The sequence below is a fragment of the Capricornis sumatraensis genome, chromosome 17, assembly GCF_032405125.1.
Source record: "Capricornis sumatraensis isolate serow.1 chromosome 17, serow.2, whole genome shotgun sequence".
Lineage (NCBI taxonomy): Eukaryota > Metazoa > Chordata > Mammalia > Artiodactyla > Bovidae > Capricornis > Capricornis sumatraensis.
This window is the reverse complement of record NC_091085.1, coordinates 47439978-47457375: the sequence shown is the minus strand read 5'-3', so window position 1 is coordinate 47457375 and position 17398 is coordinate 47439978. Positions and strand designations below refer to the sequence as shown.

The window sequence follows — 17398 nt, the reverse complement described above, 5'->3', positions numbered from 1 at the left end:
AGAAGCCTGGAAGGCTACAGTCCATGGGGATCACAGAGTCAGACACCACTGAGCGACTAACGACACAACACACACACAACTGCCCAATCTGTCAGAGTGAAGAGAGAAATCAGTGTGGTCCACGTATCAGTAGAAATGGAACTAACTGAACACTTGCACAGGAATCACAGGCAGTGAGGAAAGAGAGGAGGCAAGAAATTGATGTGGGAAGTTGAGCAGAGACATGGTCATGATGATATGTGCCAAGCACTTCTGACACGCCTGGCCTCAAATACTCAACAACCCAGTGAATTAGGCTCTGATGTTATTTCCATTTCAGAATTGGGGAAACTGAAGATTTCAGAAGTTGTTTGCTTCAGGTCACACTGTTAAGTGGCAGAGCTAGGAACCAAACTATCTGACAGCAAATTCAGAGCAAAATTGCTGAGCCAGAGAAATTGATACAGAAATAAACATGTAAGACAGTTTCTCTGCCATTTTAAGCCAAAATGGAAGGAGAGGAATTTTGCATACATTTCAGTCCTGGACTCTTGCCACCATTGGCAACCTTAGGTATTTTGAGTTTCACCTCCACTTTCCCAAATCAAAAGGACAAAGTTAAATGGGATTAGATTAAATTATTTTAATTAGATTAAACTAATTTGATTAAATTAGATTAATTAGTTAAATGGAATTCGATTTTTGCAAATATTTCCCTTTATTTATCCCATTATTTATTTATTCTGTTGGGTTATGTGTGTCAGTGTCCAAAAGTTTTCTTCAGGGAAAAAGAAACTACACAAAGACTCTAAGGCCTCTATAAAAGAAGAGACGTGATTTTTTTAATGTTTTTTATATTGAGGTTAAAGTTACAAAATATGAAACAAACAATTTAATCATATTTAATTTTACAGTTCAGTGGCACTAAATGCATTCACATTGTTGTGGAATCTCACCATTATCCATATCCGTAATTTTTCACCTTCCTAAACTGAGACCCTGGCCCCATTAAACACTAACTCACCATTCCCCTCCCCACCCCTCACCCCTGGCCCTTGGCATCTACCAGTATATTTTCTGACTCTATCAATTGACTATACTAGCTTGATTCCACTTATATAAGAGGTGGTTTTGAAAGTTATTAAAAGCTGGTGTTTGCTCTTGGAAGAAAAAGAAAAATGCATAAGCAATCAGTATAACAGAAGGAAGAGAGCATTCACTCTGCAGAAGAGTGAGAAGTCAAGTCTCCTCAGTGTACAGGGGGCCAGACTCCCCACAAGGTGCTCAGTGTCTTTTCTCCAGAGCCGGTCCCTGCCTGCCCCCAGGGCATCTCCTGTGTCCCTTCTCAGCCTCTTCACAGCAACCCTTCAACTTGTCACCCTCATACCTCTTGCCTTTGCATAAGTCATTTCCTCTCTCTGGGACTCACTCCCACCCATGCTTTGCTTTGGGGAAGACACACCCTCATCCAAATCTCTTCTCAATTGAACCTCCTTCCATTAGGACTCGCTGTCTCCTCTCCTCTCCAAACTCCACAGCCCCATCCAGCAGTCAGCATCTTCTCTGCTGAAAAGTCAGAGTAACTCTGTGTTCTAGCTCTTTCCCCTCCGCTGCTATACTGTTTACCTGCTCAGATGGCATCTTCCTCACAGAAAGGGACTAGAGACCTAGCAGTGTCAGAACCATCTGATGAATAGGTGAATAGATAGAGTGATTGATTGACTGGTTGGTGGTTGATGGATAATTGAGAAATTAAAAACTGGATATGGAAAGGTAAATGATAAAGAACTTTAAGAGTTCCAAAGGCAGGAAAATGGCTTGATGAGAACAGCTTAGAAGAAACTGTAAGATGAATGACTATTGCTCTCCTTTCCTGATTGTAAGACATCAAGAAGATAACAGATTTACTGCCATGATTTCTCTTTTTTCAGGTATCTCAGTCATAACAAAATAACCCTCTTGAAGCCGGGTGTTTTTGAAGATCTCCACAGACTAGAATGGCTGTATGTTTCATTTCTGTAGCATATTATGGTATTTGTCTTTATGTTGAAAAAATAGATAAAAAGAACCTATTTTTTCTTCTGGTTGGCAGAATAATTGAAGATAATCACCTCAGTCGAATTTCCCCACTAACATTTTATGGACTAAATTCTCTTATTCTCCTGTAAGTACTAAAAATTGAAGCAAATATTTCAACTGAAGGAAAATACATGAATAAAAATGATCACTTTGAGTTTAGTAGCACTTTATTTGGAATTGGAACCCGAAAAAGACATTTCCAACCAAAAGCCATTTCCTAGTCCTATTCTATGAGGCTATTCTGTAGTTGTAACAATTTTATAAGATCTTCTGTCTTTTAGAATGTCAGCCCATCGAAGCTGAATGCAGCCTCACAGTCATGTTTCATTCCAATATTCTTAGGCACACCAGTACTATGCTCTAATATAAGTCCCCTACATGCAAACCTTCCAGCTGTGAACTTTTAAAGATGTGAACACGCGTTCCACCAGCATCAGACGTGAGTGACACTGCAGCTTGTCCTCCATTTCCTGTTGCTGATGATCCTTCAGCTCTGCCATCTCCCACTTGCTTCCCCTCCTCCAGTCAGTAACTTTTCTTCCCTGTTCGCTCGATGCCAGCCTCTGTATGCCAGCTGTAGTACCGCACTACTATATTTTTCAAGGTACTACACTATAAGGTCAAAAACCTTTTCTTTATCTTTTGTGTTTGTTAGGTATTATTCGTGTGAAAAGTATCATCAACCTATTACAGTACAGTACTATATAGCTGATCGTTGTTTGTTGGGTGCCTAGGCTAACTTTGTTGGACTTAGGAACAAAGTGGACTTAAAGAACATGCTCTTGGAATGGAACTCATTCATACGTAAGGGACTTAGTATATTAATCTTGGTGAAGAAAAATAACGGTCACTTGAAATCACCTTTTCACGCGCCACAATTGAAGGGTACAGGTGTTTTCTTCAGGCTGCTGGTGTCACTGCTTCTTCCATAAGACAGATATCATTTGTCTAATTTTGTCACTAACAAGCACTTAAATATAACAAGACGTACCAAAAAATTAGAGTGAGAATGTACCTAACTTATTGGATGTTCACAGCTTCATGAGAATAATGATAAACCCATGTTTAACTTAGGTTGAAAAGAGAAACAGAAAAATGGGACTCCTTTCTGATTCTCTTTTTCAGAGTACTGATGAATAATGTCCTTACCCGCTTGCCTGACAAATCTCTTTGTCAGCACATGCCCAGACTGCACTGGCTGTAAGTTACTGTATCTTTCTTTTTTAATTTTTATTGAAATATAGTTGATTTAAAATATTCTGTTAGTTTTTGGAGTACAGCAAAGTAATTTAGTTATATATATGTATGTGTATAATGGAAAAGAATCTAATATATATATTAGATTATATATATTTATATATAATATATATCTAGATTATATATTTTTATATAAATATTTATATTAGATTATATATATTAGATTAATATATATATTAGAATCTTTTCCATTATAGGTTATTACAAGATATTGAGTGTAGTTCCCTGTGCTATACAGTAGGTCCTTGTTGGTTATCTATTTTATATCTAATACTGTGCATCTGTTAATTCCAAGCAACTAATTTATCCCTTCCTTCCCCCCTTTCTTCTGTGGTAACCATCAGTTTGTTCTCTGTCTGTGAGTCTATTTCTGTTTTGTAAATAAGTTCATTTATATCATATTTTAGACACCACACATAAGCGATATCATATGATATTTGTCTTTCTCGGTCTGATTTACTTCACTTAGTCTGATAATCTCCAGGTCCGTCCATGTTGCTGCAAATGGCATTATTTCTGTCTTTTTTATGGCTGAGTAGTATTCCACTGTATATGCACCACATATTCTTTATCCATTACTCTGTTGATGGATGTTTATGTTGCTTCCATGTCTTGGCTATTGTAAATAGTGCTGCTAATTGGGGTGCATGTATCTTAATTAGAGTTTGTGCAGATATATGCCCAGGAGTGGTGTTGCTGTATTATATGGTAGCTCTGTTTTTAGTTTGTTAAGGAAACTCCATGCTGCTCTCCATAGTGGCTATACCAATTTACGTTCCTACCAACAGGATAGGAGGGTTCCCTGTATCTCTTCTTACAGAAAACAACTAACTTTTCCGTTTTTGCCTAGCTCATTTTGGATATTGGGTTTTTCTCAAGTGGTACTTGTCAATATTGTGTCACAATTCCTCAAAAATTTTAGCATGACTTTTATTAAACATTCCTATTATCTAAACTAACTCCTCTAAGCTTAGTTCACTTTGGTAGCTCAGTCACGTCTAACTCTATGTGACCGCATGAACTACAGCAAGCCAGGCTTCCTGTCCATCACCATCTCCTAGAGTTTGCTCAAACTCATGTCCATCAAGTCGGAGATGCCATCCAACCATTTTGTTCTCTATCATCCCTTTCTCCTCCTGCCTTCAATCTTTCCCAGCATCAGGGTCTTTTCTAATCAGTCAGTTCTTTGCATCAGGTGGCCAAAGGATTGGAGTGTCAGCTTCAGCATCAGTCCTACTAATGAATATTTAGGACTGATTTCCTGTAGGATTGACTGGTTTCATCTCCTTACTGTCCAAGGGACTCTCAAGAGTCTTCTCCAACATCACTGTTCAAAAGTATCAGTTCTTCACCACTCAGCTTTCTTATGGTCCAACTCTCACATCCATACATGACCACTGGAAAAACCACAGCTTTGACTAGATGGACATTTGCTGGTAAAGTAATGTCTCTGCTTTTTAATATGCTGTCTGGGTTGGTCATGGCTTTTCTTCCAAGGATCAAGTGTCTTTTAATTTCTTGGCTGAAGTCACCATCTGCAGTGATTTTGGAGCCCAAGAAAATAAAGTCTGTCACTGTTTCCATTGTTTCCCCATCTAATTGCCATGAAGGGATGGGAACGGATGCCATAATCTTCATTTTCTGAATGTTGAGTTTTAAGCCAGCTTTTTCACTCTCCTCTTTCACCTTCATCAAGACTTTCTTTAGTTTCTCTTCACTTTCTGCCATAAGGGTGGTGTCATCTGCATGTCTGAGATTATTGATAGTTCTCCCAAAAATCCTGATTCCAGCTTGTGCTTCATCCAGTCCAGCATTTCACATGATGTACTCTGCATAAAGTTAATAAGCAAGGATTCAATATACAGCCTTGACATATCCCTTTCTCAATTTGGAAACAGCCCATTGTTTCATGTCTGGTTCTAACTGTTGCTTTGTGACCTACATACAGATTTCTCAAGAGGCAGGTCAGGTGGTCTGGTATTCCCATCTCTTTACGAATTTTCCCTAGCCTTTGTTCTGCTTCATTTTCTGCTTCAAGGCCAAGCTTACCTGTTACTCTAGGTATCTCTTGACTTCCTACTTTTTCATTCCAGTCCCCTATGAGGAAAAGGACATCTTTTTTTGGTGTTAGTTCTAGAAGGTCTTATAGGTCTTCAAAAAACTATTCAGCTTCATTGGCATTAGTGGTTGGGACATAGACTTGGATTACTTTGATACTAAATGGAAACTCTTACTAAAATAAAATATCTCCAAAAAATCAAAATACTTTGGAGGAAGGAAGAAAACAGAAGGGATGTTGTGACATTGTATAACATCACCTCTTTTCTTTGTCAATCTATTCACCCATTCATTTGGTATAGACAGACTAAGTGACTTTAGTTCCATCTCTAAATTCTGTGTAACAAGAATATAATATTTAGAATTTATTTTTGAAGCCTCATCACACGGAATATGTTCCATGGAATTTTTCACACAGTAGCTTTGTTGGTGGTACTTAGCATCAGCCCACCTATGCAAAATTCAATTATCCAGTAAATGTGGCTAAGAGACAGGTAAAAAATGAAGAAGTGAATCCAAAATATCACTTTAAAATTTGATCCATAAATTGCATGCACTGTGTCATATGAAAATTCCCTCTCTCTTTTATTTTATAGGAGATTCCCAAAAGTTTGGTTGTTGGAGTTTTAAGCTCACAACAGACTAGAAGCACCAACTTGAAAGTAGGAGGGGAAGTTAGTGAGGTTGGTTTTAGTGAGAAGTAACGACTATCAACCTAGTAACAAAGCAGCAGCAAGAAATGCTATAAAAAGCAGACCCTGTAATTCAAAACACACTGGTTTGGAACCATCTAGGAAAAGAGAAACATCTCCCAAATCATTACTTACTAAGTCCAGAGGGCATCTGGGTATGACAGTATAGTACCCTCACTAATGACAAAGGAAAGGGCAAATTAAGTGCAATATCATTTGTGGTGATTAAATTTGGGTTCAAAAGTATTCATTAACTGTTATAACATACTCAGTAATCCCAACTTAATAATTAAGTAAAATTGAGCAATATTTACATGAATAAATTCGCAATTAAACGTCCATGCATTGACTGAAAACAGAAGCAAATGTAGGAAATTTTATACTCATACAATAATAAAATTTTCCTTTGCTTTTAAAAAGGTAGGAAAATTTACATCTCAGATAAAAAGAAAACAATTAGGATTTATCACTAAAGAGGTAGACTTTTAACATTTTTTATAAAGTTATAATCTTTATAAAAATTATAATCTTTAAGTTTTAACTATCCAAACAACTCACTTCACATGCATTCCTGATGGTGAATACTATCCCAATTTTAATGCTAGTAATAATTTTTGCTTTATAAGTATTCATTTTTAAATTAATTATAATGACTTCACCTTGCATATGAGCTTTCATTTAGCAAAGTATAAACTAGAAAATCTGTTGGATGTGTTAGTAAACATAGAAAAACATAAATAAAATAAAAAGAGACATGACAGCCTAGGAGAATATACCTGTAAGATATACGACAGACAACAGACTATAAAACCTTTAATATGTGCATGCATACTCAGTAGCTCAGTCGTGTCCAGCTCTTTGCAACTTCATGGACTGTAGCTCACAAGGCTCCTCTGTCCATGAGATTTTCCAGCAAGACAACTGGAGCGGGTTATCATCATCTACTCCAGGGGATCTTCCTGACCCAGGGATAGAAACTGCGTCTCCTGCATCTCCTGCATTGGCAAGTGGGTTCTTTACCAATGTGCCACCTGGGGTTGGCCAAACCCAATAGCTTTTTCAAAGCAATTTTTAAAAACCTATGAACACCACAATAAAATATATGAAATTCAAAAAGGAAGAAAAATAAGTAGTAAATAAGCATACGAACAGCTGGAGCAATAGCTAAAGTTGAAATGCTGATCCCAAGAGTAAAGTAAACTTTCATTTTGGGATGAGACTAAGCACATTTTTATATAGGGAGAAGAAGCTAAAATAAAGAATTTGAAAATATAGAAACCAGTGAGGATGCATTATGGAGCAAGGTCCTGGAAGCCATGGAAAGGACAGACAATTAAGATGTGACGTACACACACACAGGTATAGTAAAGATGAGTGCACCCACCCTGCTTCCATCAACACGGGGCAATTTCAAGATCATAATATGAAGTATAAAGAAAATATACATATTATTTTTATATTTTATATAATATATTGTAATATATAAAATATATAAATAAAAATATATAGATATATAATAAAATATTATATGTTATATATATTTGTGTTATATATTATAAATATATATATATAAAGAAAATAATGTATATTACAATTCCATTCCAACAGTGCTGTACTGAAGGTATAGAAAGCACCAAGACAATATTGCTCTCTCTCTACCAATGAGAAAGAACTTTACAATCTACACAATCATAATTTTCTCAAGACCATCAGAGAGCTACAGTCATAAGGCAAGCAAGTAAACTGAATTCAGGAGAGATAGGACATCTACAGTATTTTGCCTTTAGCAGAGCACAAGATGAAGAGTTGATGGTCATAAAGCAGGTACAAAGAAAACTGCTAAAACTGTAATAAACCTGTGAAGATTAAGTGTGGGATAGTGTAACCCTCTGGAATAGATGTGAACCCCAGACTCAGGGGAGTCAGCTACTGCTAACAGGCTCTTCTCTGGTCTCCACCAACTCACAGCAAGGCTAGGGGTGGTTAAAGAAACTAGACAGTCTTCTTTGGTGGCCCACAGGAACAAACCCCTCCTTCTTCCTGAGACGCTTCCTTCTTAGGAAGCAAAACTTTATGATACCGGTGTGTGTGTGTGCTCAGTCATGTCCAGTTCTTCGACCCCATAAACTGTAGTCTGCCAGGCTCTTCTCTTCATGGAATTTCCCAGGCAAGAATACTAGAGTGAGTTGCCATTTCTCCCTTCAGGGGATCTTCTAAAACCAGGGATCAAACCCATAGTTCTTGCAGCTTCTGCATTGGCAGGCAAGTTCTTCACCACTGAGCCACCTGGGAACCCAAAAGGGTGGTAGAAGCGAAAGCTTTCTACTCTAGCAACATGGGCAGATAAGCCTCTCCAGCCCAGGATCCTGTACTGTTACAAAGTGGGCTGGGACTTCTGAGTCATGATTAACAGCAATGCTGAGAAAGTCCAGTCCTCAAAAAGAGCAAGAAGAATAATCTTTGTCACATTATAAAGCAATCAACAGAACCAGACCTAGAGATAACTCGGATGTTACAGCTACCAAACAAGGAAATTAAAATACTTATGATTGGGACCTCCCCAGCAGTACAGTGGTTGGAACTTCCCCTTTCAATAGAGGGGTGCAGATTTGATTCCTGGTTGGGGAGCTTAGATACAACATGCCTCATAGCCAATAAATAAATAAATAAATAAAGCAGAAGCAGTGTTGTGATAAACTCCACAAAGACTTTAAAAATGGTCCATGTCAAAAAATCTTTCTTTAAAAATTTACCATTAATCAGTTAATTGATTTATTGGAAAAAGTAGGCAACATACATGCACATGTGTAAAATGTCTGCAAAAAAGATGGAAGCTTTAAAGAGAATCAGGGAATTACTTCAACAGGCTTAGCAGCAGGATGAACACAGCTGAGCAAAGAATCAATCACCTTGAAGACAGATCAATAGAAAGCTTTCATTTGAATCAAAAAGAAAAAAAAAAACATGAAATACAGAGCCAAGAATCCAAAAGTTGCAGGATAATATAAAATTGCCTAAAACTACATTAAAGGGTCACAGAAAAAGAAGAGAGGAAAAACAAGACTTTGTTATCAAACAAGCTTGTTTGTCATCAAAAAAACTTGGGTCTGCTCTCCAGACATATCAGTTCAGTTCAGTTCAGTTGCTCAGTCATGTCAGATTCTTTGCACCCCATGAATCACAGCAAGCCAGGCCTCCCTGTCCATCACCAACTCCCGGAGTTCACTCAAACTCATGTCCATCAAATCGGTGATGCCATCCAGCCATCTCATCCTCTGTCATCCGCTTCTCCTCCTGCCATCAATCCCTCCCAGCATCAGAGTCTTTTCCAATGAGTCAACTCTTTGCATGAGGTGGCCAAAGTTTCAGCTTTAGCATCAGTCCTTCCAATGAACACCCAGGACTGATCTCCTTTGAAATGGACTGGTTGAATCTTCTTGCAGTCCAAGGAACTCTCAAGAGTCTTCTCTAACACCACAGTTCAAAAGCATCAATTCTTCAGCGCTCAGCTTTCTTCACAGTCCAACTCTCACATCCATACATGACCACTGGAAAAACCATAGCCTTGACTAGATGGACCTTTTTTGGCAAAGTAATGTCTCTGATTTTGAATATGCTATCTTGGTTGGGCATAACTTTTCTTCCAAGAGGAAGCATCTTTTAATTTCATGGCTGCAATCACCATCTGCAGTGATTTTGGAGCCCCCCAAAATAAAGTCTGACATTATTTCCACTGTTTCCCCATCTATTTCCCATGAAGTGATGGGACCAGATGCTATGATCTTAGTTTTCTGAATATTGAGCTTTAAGCCAACTTTTTCACTCTCCTCTTTCACTTTCATCAAGAGGCTTTTTAGCTCCTCTTCACTTTCTGCCATAAGGGTGGTGTCATCTGCATATCTGAGGTTATTGATATTTCTCCCGGCAATCTTGATTCCAGCTTGTGTTTCTTCCAGCCCTGCGTTTCTCATGATGTACTTTGCATAGAAGTTAAATAAGCAGGGTGACAATATACAGCCTTGACGTACTCCCTTTCCTATTTGGAACCAGTCTGTTGTTCCATGTCCAGTTCTAACTCTTGCTTCCTGACCTGCATATAGGTTTCTTAAGAGGCAGGTCAGGTGGTCTGGTATTCCCATCTCTTTCAGAATTTTCCACTGTTTGTGGTGATCCACACAGTCAAAGGCTTTGGCATAGTCAGTAAAGCAGAAATAGATGTTTTTCTGGAACTCTCTTGCTTTTTCGATGTGCAAGGTCAATTTACTAACACCAGAGGTGGTCAAGGAAAGGACAGCATTTATTGCAAGTATCAAGCAAGGAGAACAGACAGTTCAAGTTCAAAAGACCCAAACTCCCTGATGTCTTTCAAGGAAGGGTTTTTAAAGGCAAGGTGAGGGATAATATTGCAAGGTGCATGATCAACTGAGGTTCAGTTCTCTGATTGGTCGATGGTGAGGATACAAGGTGGTGTTTCAAGAATCTCAATTGTCAACCTTCTGGTTCCTGTCAGTCTAGCATCTACATGCTGGTGGTCAGCAGTTAACTTCCTCCACCTGGTGGGGGAGACTATCTGCAAAACAACTCACGGACATGGCTCAGGATGTTATCTATAGCCCTTGAGGAGGAACTTAACATCCTTGACTTTGTTTTATGGCTAACAGTCTTGCTTGACTGTTTTCCTTTGTTTCTGCATTTTCTCACTTCTCTGATTAAATTTGTTCCTTGGAATTCAAGAAAGAGGATAAAACTTTTCTAGAAACAAGAGGCAAGTCAGGAGACACAGGGTCCTGCTCAGTTTTAAAGAAATATCTAAAGAGATAATGACCAAGAATTTTCTAAAATAACATAATGAACCCAAAAAATCTAAGAATCTCAGAGAAAAAAACAAACAGAAGTAGAAAGGAAAAAACTTGATAAATGATAATCAAGCTGCTGAAAACCAAAGATAAAGGAAAAGAGCTTGTGGCAACCAGAGAAAAAAGAGACATTATAATACATGCTGCTAAACGAAGATAAGAAATGCAGCAGTGATTTTTTTAAAAGCTGGAGGGGCTGTTAACATTGGAGAAAAAGAGCCTTTTGAACAAAGACTATCACAAAGATAAAGAGAGGTATCACATAATGATAAAGGGCTCAATTCAGGAAGAGGACACAATAACTTAAAAAGGAAGGCAGTTTCAAAATGAATAAAGTGAAACCATAAAACTACTAAGAAAAATAGCTAGGTGTCAAAAGATGTCATTTAAAACTAAGAAATCTACCAGTATGATATTTTATATTCCTAAGATGAACGTTAATAAACAGTATATAACTGATCGAAATCCTACGGTGAGAGACAGATGGAAAGAAAGTCAGGAAGAATTTCATCATTCCTAATAATAGGAATTGTTAAGTACTAGTGTTACTCTCTAAGAAAAAGAAGATAGAGTATATTGGATAAAGTTATAAAGGTAACCAGTAGAACATACAAAGCTTTTTAAATATTAGAAGAAATTTAAGCCATTTGTTCAAGGGTTTTTTTAGCCTATGAAAACAATATAGGGAGGCTACTGGCAACAGGCTTGAGTCTGGTTTGCATTTCCTCACTGCCTCCTTTCGAGGACAGCGAGGCCAAATAAAGAGAAGCCTGCAGGGGATGGGAAGGAAGAGAGGGCCTGTTCCTAAGCAGGTGAAAGTGGAGGCAGCCGGTGGGCCTTCCCCTTTCAACTCTTGACAGACCCTGTGGCCTCTTTGAAAGTTTAATCTCGCCCATCAAGTCCGAGACTTTTTTCAACGAATTCCTGGAGCAGAAGCCGCTTCTCATTCAGAGAGATGACCTTGAACTTCCTGTTCACGCTCTCAGATCTGGAGTACTATGGAGGATTCGAAAATGTCTACAGGTGTGTCCATGGGAAGAAGAAGGTTTTAAATTAAGAGGCCAAAGTGCACTTTCTTCAGCTGAGAAAAGACTTTGATCAGAAAAGTGCAACAGTTCATTTCACTACCCTCCGAGAATTACGGATGAACTCTGGAAGTTCTAGGAGAAGCTGGAGTGCTACTTGGGCTCGAATGTGTACATAACCCCTGTGGGAGATCCGGGCCTGCCGGCCCACTAAGATGATGTCGAGGTTTTCATCCTACAGCTGGAGGGAAAGAAACACTGGCGCCTGTACCAACTCATGGTACCGCTCCCCACCCCAACCCTCCCGCCGCCTCGCGGGCACCGGAGTGAAACGTGAGGACAGGAGTTCACGCTGAAGCCGGCAGATCTGCGCTTTCGCAGAGGGACCATCCAGCAGGCGGACACTCCGGAGGGGCTGGCCCACTCCACGCATGTGAGCATCCACACCCCCGGAGCAGTTCGTGGGGAGATTTCCTTTTGGACACCATTTTGGGGCTCGTGTTTGATACCACAAAGGCAGACGTGGAGCTCCGGGCTGGCATCTGCAGGAGGCTGCTCCCGCAGGTGGAAACCACAGCTGTTGCAACAAAAGATTAGGTGGTTTTCTGAGAATACTTGCAGACCAGCTAGAGGGCATCAAAGAACTGCCTTCAGCAGACATGAGGAAGGATGTTACCATGAATGGATTCTCTCCTTACTATATGTGAAGTTCGGCAGAGCTTTTCAACACCAGGTGGACAGTTACCAGGGCTGGACAACACAGTGAGACTGCAATTTAGAGACCACATTGTCCTCACCGTAGGACCCGATCAAGATCCATCTGACGAAACTGGAGAAAAGATGGTTTACTCTATCATTCCTGAAAGAATAGGTGAGAGACACACATGATGGGAAATGAGGAAACAGTCTCATGGACTTGCTTTCCTTTATCACATATGGTTGCACTGAAGCAAATTTGGAACAGTTCAGCTAGTTCTGTCAAGGATAGCTTACTACAGATGAGGCAAAGCAAAAGCAAAACCTAGTATTATCCTTCTGCACAGAATGTTTAATCCAAGCAGTCTGTTCCTTTCACTGCTTTTTAATATTAGACACTTGATGCTGCCAAGATTTGTGTGCTAAGGAGCCCCTGCTGGTATGAGCCAAGGACAGGATGAATGTAACTTTTCTTACCTGTGTATCTAATAAGATGAGATGTACCTTTTACAGGTGATCAGTTGGCCGTATGTACTAACAGGTACATAAAAGAAAGAACAGCAAATTACTAAATGTCCCAGAAGGTGACAAAAACCATACTTCAACAAGTTTATTTAATCCAGTGTGGTAGAAAACACACAGCTCCAATAATTGTATTATTTAAAGTAAATATATATATATATATAATAATATTTTTAAATAGCAGGTGAAGGTCAGATATATTAGACTTGTCAATCAGCATAAGTGGGCCTAAAATTACCTACTAAAAAAGAAAGAAAGATTTTCAGATTGGCTCTCGAAGCAAAACCTAACAACACTATTTACCAAAAAAATGCAACTGTAACTAAGTGATTAAGAAAGATTAAAAATAAAAGACTGTTCCAAAGTATGCCATGTAAATGCAAGCCAAAAAAAAAAAAAAAAACAGACTTTTTTTTTATCTAAATAGTAGAATTCTGGCCAATTTAGATTAAGCAGTACAAAGAAGGACATATAAATGCTGTAGTGTGGGACTTCGCTGATGGTCCAGGGGTTAAGAATCTCAATTCAGGGGACTTGGGTTTGGTCCCTGATCAGGGAACTAAGATCCCGCATGCTGTGGAACAACTAAGCCTGCACACCTCAGCCAGAGAGTCTGTGCACTTCAAGGGAAGATCTCGTATGATGCAATGAAGATCACATGTGCCACAACTAAGATCCTACACAGCCAAAGGAATAACTATTTTTAAAATAACAAAAAATAAATGCAATTTCCAATATAAGATATTATATTAGGAGTATATATGCACCGAATAGATGCATCTAACCACCAAAACAAAAGAAAAACAAACATATATAATTGGTAAGAGATAAGAATCAGCCTGTCTCATTCTGTGAAAGATCAAGTAAAACCGAAAAACGATAGGCAGAACTAAATAACATTGTTAATGAGTTAACTCTGATTGGCACAAAGCAAACTGCCCTGATTTGTTTGGGGTGGCAGTGTACCCAGCTGAAATATTACTTTCCCAGACTTTCCTGCTCCAGACAGAGTCACACGACTAGGCTCTAACTTATGAGAAGAAAGAATTATCAGGTGGAACTTCTGGGAAATCCCCTTATAGAGAAACAGGCAGACCCTTCCTTTCTTTTCTTATCCAGAAAAGATGGATATGATGGCTCGAGCTTTAGAATCTTCTTGGACTACGAAGACAAGGGCATATGAACAGTGAATATGAAAGATGTTAGGTTTCTAACAACTTGGTAAAATTACCAATCTTGCCTTGGACTACATAATCCTAGATTTTAAAAAAAAACAAAAACCCTTGTGATGTTATGCTATCATAGATGGTTCTCTGTTCTACGTGCATGCCTTCGAGAGTGCTTGTTCAGTCACTAAATTGTATCCAAATCTTTGTAATCTCATGGGCTTCTCTGTCCATACCATTTTCCAGGCAAGAATACTGGTTGGGAAGGGTTACCATTTCCTTCTCCAGGGGATCTTCCCAACCCAGGGAATCTAACCTAATCTAATCTAATCTACCTCTTAATCTAATCTAATCTAATCTCCCGTGTCTCCTCCATTGGCAGGCAGGTTCTCTACCACTGAGCCACCTGGGAAGCCCTCTGTTCTATGTAGCTGCACTTAATCCTAATAGATATAAACTTGAAAGTGAAAAATAAGGCTGAAAAACATTCACCAAAATTGACCATATATTTTAAGGCATGTCCAGTTGCTCAGTCATGTCCAACTCTTTGTGACCCCATGGACTGCAACAGGCTAGGCTCCCCTTTCCTTCACTATCTCCTGGAGTTTGCAAATTTACAAACCAAACTCAGAAAATATAGGATTAGCCTAAAACAAGAGGAGGGTCATCACACACTGGGTGTAGGAGACCAGGTGCCCATTCAGGTAAATTACAGATGTTGGGCAGAAAGGCAAAGGCTTTTCCTGCCTTCATTGCCTAGATATTCTCTGTGAAAGAAGAGCCAGATGTGTTTAAAAGGCAGGGAAGGAAGTAGAGATAGAGGAGATTTGCATGTTTACAATGCCACTAGGGGATGAGAGAGGGAGCTGAGCAGGAAAGATTATTTTTGTGTTCTGTTATTGTACTTCAGGCCCAAGAACCAAATTTTCATTTTCAACTAGGAAAAAATACAGTGGTTAGATTCAGAAGCTCATTAAGCTGAAAAAGTGATCCAGGAATTAAGTAAGCAAAACACCCCCTCAAGTCGCTTAGAGCTTGGGGCCCTGGCACAAGCAGCAGATTTGTATACCTGATCCCTGAATATCAAGAATAAATACCTCTAATTTTAGGAAGAAAGCCAAAGCAAATTCACAAATAAAGATTGAAATAAACTCAACATTGGATGTACCAATTTGATCAAAATTCCCTAGTTTATACGTTCCCTAGTTTTTACAAATTAGTAAATTAATATGAATATTAAATAAAATATTTTTGCTACTTTAATAGAAAAAAATTACAAGTGTAGCTAACAAGAAAAGAACATCAACTCTCCTAAAGATATTCTGTGAGGTTCAAGAGAGAGTCGCCCCCTTGGTGGTAGACTCATGGTAACAGCAACAAAAACAGGAAAAAGAAATGAACAGTTTTTGTCACTGACAGCCTATGTAATGGAAAGCCAAAGGCCTTGGCCAAACCTAATGACCCAATATTTGTGTTTCATTTCCAACTTAATAAAATAATAGAAGTTGTCTTTAAAATGGTAATCTAGGATCAAAATTTAAGATTTTAATAAAATATTCCATATAATATGAAATCCTGTCTATAGAATTTTTATGGTATGTTACAGTCTATGCCCTTGCTAAATCACTACAGTAATAAAAAGCTTAGTCTCTGTACACCATGGGCTGTGAGCTTAAATTTGAAATGTTTTGTGTCCTTCAACCAGTAAATCTGATTTTGCAACCTAATGCCAAAGAGAAAAACCCTATGCCTGACTTCAAATATATCTCTCTGACTTGCTCTTCTCTGTGATAAATACACGCTTTCGTCCCATTGACTTGATTTCTAGAATCCTTCCATGCTGGCCTTCTAGATTTTTCAGATAGACTTTGATTTGTCTGCATCCATTTTTACTGCAGTGTCAAAAGAAAACACTATCCCAGATACAGCCTCGCCAGCAGAATAAAGGCACGTCTATTAATGCTCATGATTTTAGTAGCTGTGTCACACTTCAGCTCATGCATTTTAGTCCCAATTGTTCCTGAATGGCTCTACATGGTATGGTGATCAGTCAACAAAGTGTTGGGGTAAAATAAATAGATTTAAGAGCCAGCATCTATTTCTGAAAGTGTATTCCTGAGCTCAGCTTACTCTGTTCCACAAACTTCCACCATAAGCCTAATGATAGCTAAAAGACAATAGAAGAATACCTTCATGATAACTCTGAAGTAGAGATAATAAAACATCAACTATTTGACAAGTTTTGATGTTCAGACCAGATTCCTGTTGGTAACCTAGTATCACATAGCAAGGGAGCTCAAATCAGGTCTGCACACAGCGTCCTGAATTGGGAGTGGACAGCCAAGGGCAGCTGTGGGTCTCCCTCTGCACGGGCTTATGTGGCTTACTAAAGCAAGAAAGGGTATTCTCAGTGGTAAAAGGCTATTGAGAATTTTTTCTGGGGAGTGTTTAGGCAGAGGAAGTAGAGGTTAAACTTTATTTTGGCAGTGGCAACTGCTGCAACAATAGTACAATCTTCTAAACAAATAGAGGCCGCAACACTTAGAGTGGTCATGGGTACCTCTGGATCTCTGGACAGATGTTTAATACGGATCACCATTTGATATCTGTTTATATAGTTGGTGGGGCTTCCCTGGTGGCTCAGTGGTAAAGAATCCGCCTGCAATGCAGGAGCTGCAGGAGACACAGATTCGATCCCTGGGTCGGGAAGATCCCCTGGAGGAGAGCATGGCAACCCACTTCAGTATTGTTGCCTGGAGAATCCTATGAACAGAGGAGCCTGGCAGATACAGTCCATAGGGTCACAAAGAGTCAGACATGCCTGAAGTGACAGCACACATGTCTGTCATTGGAAGTGTCTCGTGTGATTTTCTTTCATTCTCTTCACATTAGTTGGGATAACATATGTATCCATATGAATACCTGATACAAATGCCACTCAAAGCATTTTTACTATTAACACAGAAAAAAGAAACTTTATATATAAATATATCATTTCAGCTATTAGGTACGTGGCTACACTTACATGATATGAGAATTTATATGAAATAAACAGTATATGGGGGAAA

General features: G+C 38.9%; 1 protein-coding gene and 1 pseudogene across 2 annotated transcripts in view; both read left to right on the top strand.

Moving 5' to 3' along the window:
- RXFP1 (relaxin family peptide receptor 1) overlaps positions 1–17398 on the top strand; it is a 59060-nt gene that overhangs the window by 16142 nt on the left and 25520 nt on the right. For both annotated transcript variants that reach the window (XM_068990337.1, XM_068990336.1), the window contains exons 5-7: positions 1911–1982; positions 2072–2143; positions 3184–3258. In XM_068990337.1, the coding sequence (XP_068846438.1) occupies positions 1911–1982; positions 2072–2143; positions 3184–3258 (219 nt within the window). The remainder of the gene's footprint in view (positions 1–1910; positions 1983–2071; positions 2144–3183; positions 3259–17398) is intronic.
- On the top strand, positions 10424–13045 carry LOC138094019 (ribosomal oxygenase 2 pseudogene; annotated as a pseudogene).